General features: G+C 44.9%; 1 protein-coding gene across 1 annotated transcript in view; it reads left to right on the top strand.

The window, feature by feature from the left end:
- The first annotated feature begins 1704 nt into the window (after positions 1–1704).
- NWD2 (NACHT and WD repeat domain containing 2) overlaps positions 1705–6000 on the top strand; it is a 262898-nt gene continuing 258602 nt past the window's right edge. The window contains exon 1 of the mRNA XM_075568018.1: positions 1705–2380. Coding sequence (XP_075424133.1) covers positions 2230–2380 — 151 coding nt within the window. The 5' untranslated portion in view covers positions 1705–2229. The remainder of the gene's footprint in view (positions 2381–6000) is intronic.

Here is a 6000-nt window from a genome sequence, read left to right as displayed (position 1 = left end):
AGTCACCACTACCCAGGAAGTCAGTCAGTCAGTCACCCACCCAGGCAGTCAGTCAGTCACCCACACACCCAGGCAGCCACACACCCAGGCAGTCAGTCACCCACCCAGGCAGTCATTCACCCACTCACCCAGGCAGTCAGTCACCCACTCACCAAGGCAATCAGTCACCCACCCAGGCAGTCAGTCACCAATACAGACAGTCAGTCAAATCAGTCAGTCACCCACACAGGCAGTCAGTCACCCACCCACCTAGTCATTACAATAAGAAGAAAACAGTTAAGTAAAAGTTGTGCGCTAAAAAAATAAATCAGTGGTAGGTGCGCTATGAATTGGGGGGTGGGGGGAGGCCCTGCTCCTTTCAATTGTCCTGGGCCTCATGATTTCTGTTGGCGGCCCTGACATACACACTCCAGATGAAGCCGTGATTCAATTGGGCGAAACGCGTAGCGTGGGAGGATCCATCTATCTTTAAGCACGAACACTATACCAGCACATAGGAGACGCGCCGCCGACTACCAGCCCACCGTAGATGCGGGAAGAGTGACGTCATGCCCCGGGGGGCGCGAGGAAGCAAATTCAGCAGAGAACATCAGCTGGCTGTTTATTGACCCCAGAATTTCCATCTGAGACCAGACGGATGTCCAATGGGGCCGGGGTGGTGAGCGGTATGGTGCGCGGCTTCTCCAGTACACTCGTTAGTGTGATGTGCCTAAAGAAGCATATGAATAGCACTGTGGATTATACTGGACACATGATACATAAAGCTTGGCCCACTGCAGACAAACTTAGCAGTAACTATGTAATTCCCTCCTATTGTCTCTGTACGTTCTCCCTACCTACCAATTAGACTGTAAGCTCCTCGGAGCAGGGACACCTTTTCCTTAATGTTACTTTTATATCTAAAGCACTTATTCCCATGACCTCTTATTTATATTATCTGTTATGTATTTGATTACCACGTGTATTACTACTGTGAAGCGCTATGTAATTTAATGGCGCTATATAAATAAAGACATACAATACATTGTGCCTTTTAACTATTGCATTTTTGTAAGTGCGTTTTTTTATACTTTTTTCACATAAATATTTTATACTCAATTGATCTGTGCTATGGAGCTACCTGTCTCTTACTATTGAGGTGCACCTTTCTGATACTACTGGGAGATATACAGTTTTTCCTGACATACAGACTAGATTGCCACAGCATTGTGATAGGTGCCTGCAACCACCTACATCTTGTGAGTAGGCAGAACATAGAGCCAAGTTACAGACCTATCATTTGCCCATCATTACCATACATCTGCACTTAGAATGTTGTGTTGTTGTCTCTCTCTTTATACATGCTCCCCCTTGACCATGAGAACATGGCCCTGACATGCATAAATGATTTTACCAACTATGTGGTTAACTCCCCTCTTCGTAACCATTTAAGTGCAGGTTTGGAGGCAAAACCAGCCCAGCCCGCAGCAGCTCCTTTCCTTGCAATATTCTCTCTTACCCCTCTGCATCTCTATTCAGCCCCTTTATTTTTCTCTTTCATTTAGTCCCACCCCCACCATGTCGCCCCTATACCTACAGTATTCCATTTTGAAACATCCCGCGGAGGAAAATCAGTGATCAGCAGCAAGGGACATTAGTAAGCTTCCCTCCCACCGCCGTCCTGCTCTTGCAGTCTGCGGCCACTCCTCCCTCTGTCAGATCACTGGGAAGGGAGGGTAGAGGGGGGGGGAGAGAAGAGCAGGCTAGGGAGTGAAGATTCTCCCAAGTCACATGTCCCCAGCAGCAGCTGCTACTTGCTGCCGATCCGTGCCTGGAAGAGAGGACAAGGGAAGATTTATTATTCTCTTGCAGTGCAGCCGGCAGAGTGAGAGGCACTGTGGCACACACAGCAGGGCACAGATACAGTGTATAGGACCAGGACACATTCCCTAGCTTGCCCCCCCCCCCCCCCCCAGGCTTCTTGCCGCCACTATTGGAAACTCAGAGGACATTGAGTGTAGATGAGAAAAGTGCAAACCCGATTCCTAGGGGGAAATAATTTTAGCTGCAGGTTTGAATGAGGATAGGTTTAAACCCCCAGGGCGTGTTACAATAGTTCGCTCTCTCCATTCAGGTTGCTAACACTTTCTCTGTGGATGCCAGTGAGCTGGAAGTGGGATTGTGCTGAGAAAGTACTTTGCCTCTAGCATGCAGCCTGGGAATTAGAGGACGCTCAGAAAGCAGGTGGACATGTGGCCGTCTGGAGCAGGCAGTAGGTTACCCTGCTCCCGGGACACCGCTCTCCGGAGGGCGGCTCTCTCCGGTAACCTGTCCGCTCTCCCCTCTCATCTCGTGCCCACAGGGAGAAGCGTCCGTGTCTTCATCAGCGCCAACCCTGAAGGTAATTAACCCGCGGCAGTGGTGTGTCTGCATGACATGATATGGCATGATGTCCCTCGCATGTTTGCATGTCTGGAAATTGGAAGGCACCTATGTGTCTCCCCACCCAGCGCAGGAGATTCCTCCCGTGTTCTGCACACAGATCCGGGACGCAGAGCCCACTCCCACGGAATACCACGGGCATATCTCCCAACATCTTTCACTGCCAAATCTAGGGCAACTACTTATTTGTATTTTTTTTCTGCTTCCAATTTTTTTTTAGACAATCATTTCTTACACAGGGCCGTTTACCAGTATACAACGTAATTTAATTTGTGCAGCAGTGTATTGCTATGCACCTTTTCTAACTGATCACTATTAACACTTCTTTAGTGTTGGACAGTTTGACACATCGGTCAGGGATGTTTTTCCACCCTCACTGCTGTAGAGAAATCACACCTACTGTAGATAAAGTGCAGTCTTGGATTAGATACGTTACCTATCTATGCTTGTACCATAGCAAATGTAATGTATGCCAACCCTTCTGTAATCATGGCTTTCATCGTGCTCCCAAATAGGCACATTCTCTTACTATATAAACTGTTTTATATTCATATAAATTATTCGCGTTCACTATCCAGTCTAAGGTGCAATATGATCGACAGGATATTAGGTAAATACATGTTTTCATGAATGGGTTTCTGAGATTTTCCAGAAATAACCTATTTCTGTTTTGTAACAGCATTTATAACTTAAATATGTGACATCCCTAAATAGTGGGGCATAACATTGTTTTGATGATTTCTTATATTCTGGATTTAATACTCACATGTTTGGTCTTTCTTTAAATTGTTCTGGTAGAAGTAAAACTTTTAGTGCAACATGCTTAGGGCTATTATACATGGAAAGATAAAACACTGAATGTTGAACAAATTCAAAAAGGCTATACAGGTGTGACTTACAGTATAAATAGCTTTCTTCTATGCTACAGTATAATCATTTCTGCGTGGGCAATATATAGTTCTTATTTTTCAAAGTATTTAACTTGTATGAATATGAAAATGATACACATATTGTATATGGATTTAATGTCAAGTAATCATATCAGTGTTAGCAGTGGAAAGCAGTAAGCTTCATGGTTAATACCCTAAAGAGGCTTAGTGACATCATAGACCACAAAAAGGTTTGACATCAGTGTCATTTGAACCCAGAATTTAACTACCTTTCACCATTGTGAATTCAAAGCTGGCATTGAAAATGAAAGCATGAATTAATGAAAGCCTTCACAAAGGATAAGATATCTGACAAGACCACAGGTGTTCAATGTTTGAGAGCTTATCACTGCTACTTTTTTGATAAAATATCTAGTGATCTTATGGACGTTTTATACATCTACACTACTATCTGTGGCTGTAACACAATCTCTACATTATGGTTTATAATGTTGGTCCAAGATCATGTTTGCTATTTATTTGTAGCCTTCACTAAGCAAAATGAGATGGTTGCTGAGTAATCATTTACAAAAACCTGATCTAATATAGATGTAGCGATCATATTCAATGGTTTTTCACGTTTACCGATCAACACAGTATTAGTGAATACGTTGTGGTATTGATCACATACTGTAATTGCAATAATGATATCAAAGTAAACAGTTACCTCTTAGGGGCATTGCATGAAACATACATTGCAATAGTTATAAGCGTTATTTTACAGTATCTAAGGAAACATGCTTACAATAAAGTGTATGTAATATTACAATTATAGGTCCTAGGAGATATTGTACTTTTATTTGATAACCACTTAATCCCCAATGCCATTGTTGACTGATTTTACACTCTAGAGGGAATGATCTTACAAACAGGGCCTCATTACCTCTATGTATCTGTTTGTGCATGTTTGTCCTTATTTGTATGTAACCGTGTTTTATGTCATCAAATCTCTGTACCCCCATTATACCGCACTGCAGAATATACTGACACTTTACAAATAAACTGTAATAATAACAATAATAATGTTAGTGTAGCAAAGATAAACATCCTAAAAATATGTACTGCACAATAGCATGGAATTGTATATTCTAACAGATTTGTGTATTTTTTTATATACATACACACATTAGATTAGCCCTCTTTCTTGTTTTTTATATTTCTACTCATGACATGATGATGTTACTCTCTGAGCTTGTTTGTGTAGCCTAGTCCTCCGGCTATTATCTTTCTTTTGGCCCTAACATTATAAGTCCTGTGAGACACAGGCACTGTGAGGGATAAGCTCTCTCATGAAGGCCTAGCTTGTTGTTATAGCATGGATACATTGTTGCTGTAACCAGGGGCGGGCCTAACAACAACCAGAGAGTGTCATCCTCAGGGAGGATACTGGCTGGGTCACATGCCCATGATGGGATGCCTGTCAGTATCGGACCTGTATCGGTTAAAAGCCCCTCCCCTGGGGTACATAAGCTGACACTCTCCCAGAAGTAAAGGTCTCTCTCCCCTCCCCCAGTGGAGTGGGAGCATTTTACCCTTTATCCCATCAGGGGGTAAAGGAGTTGAGAAGGGGCCTACAGGGCCTCAAGCCCTGTGGGTGCTACTTCAGGGAATGTGTCTGTTCTGGATATCTTCATGCTGCTGATAAAGACCAGTTAAACTATATATTGTGGCTGCTTGTCTGGACTAATATCTGATGTTGCCAGTGTAGACCATACTGGTTGCACCAGGATCCTCACCGGCTGGAGGCGCTGCACTACGACTGATCATCACTGATAACATGTCCTGATGTCTCCCCATACCACCGCGGAGTTCTCAGGGCCTTCTGTTCAACCTCACAGGTATGCATCGCACCAGAATATACGGTAGCTCTATGATCTCACTTAGGGTGGGGAAAAAGGTGCTACAAATGGAGGCGCTGCTGAGATAGCATCAGGACAGGTTTTTGCAGCAGGACAAGGAGATACGCTCCTATTTCACCCACCAAGTTCATGCACAAGTAGTGTGTGAAATAACTATCAGTACTACGAAGATGTGCGGGGGCGGTACCCCCTACGCTTCACCGGGGGGAGCTGTGGTCCACACCTTGCTACCATAATCAAGAAGAGGTGTGGGTGTAGTTCCTCGAGGCGTCACCAAGGAGACTACGGCCCACCCGGCACTCTTATGACCATGAAGAGGAGTGGGGTTAATTCCTTGAGGCTTCACCGAGGAGATTACAGCCCACCCGTGCTATCCTAATTTGTGTGAGCGAGCAGGTATCCAAGGAGGGGCGCCTGATCTGCATGTGGCCCGCACCTCCATTTGAGGAGCTGCAGCCATGCTAACGTGCCCCCCGAAAGGGGAGCTGCATACTATTATGTGCCGTTACAAAATGGCGGTTCCCGCCGAAAAAGGGGGCCACTTGTCAGTTTGCAAAAAGATTTGCAAGCTCTTATTGCCACAAGCATCTAGGATTGACGCAAAATACAGAGACCGCGCCTCTTTCTCCCTCCTGCATGGGACACCTGGATCCACCAGGGGGAGGGGATAGGGCATGGCTAGCCCCGGTCGGCACGGATATGAGGAGCTCAGACACACATGGAAATCTGATGCTTGTAGACGTGTGCGGAGATGCTCCAGTAACCATAACTAAAATGGCCGCCCCACTAGA

This window comes from Ascaphus truei, chromosome 1, assembly GCF_040206685.1.
Source record: "Ascaphus truei isolate aAscTru1 chromosome 1, aAscTru1.hap1, whole genome shotgun sequence".
Taxonomy (NCBI): Eukaryota; Metazoa; Chordata; class Amphibia; order Anura; family Ascaphidae; genus Ascaphus; species Ascaphus truei.
Note: the sequence above shows the minus strand (reverse complement) of the source record. Positions and strands in the feature narration are given on the sequence as shown.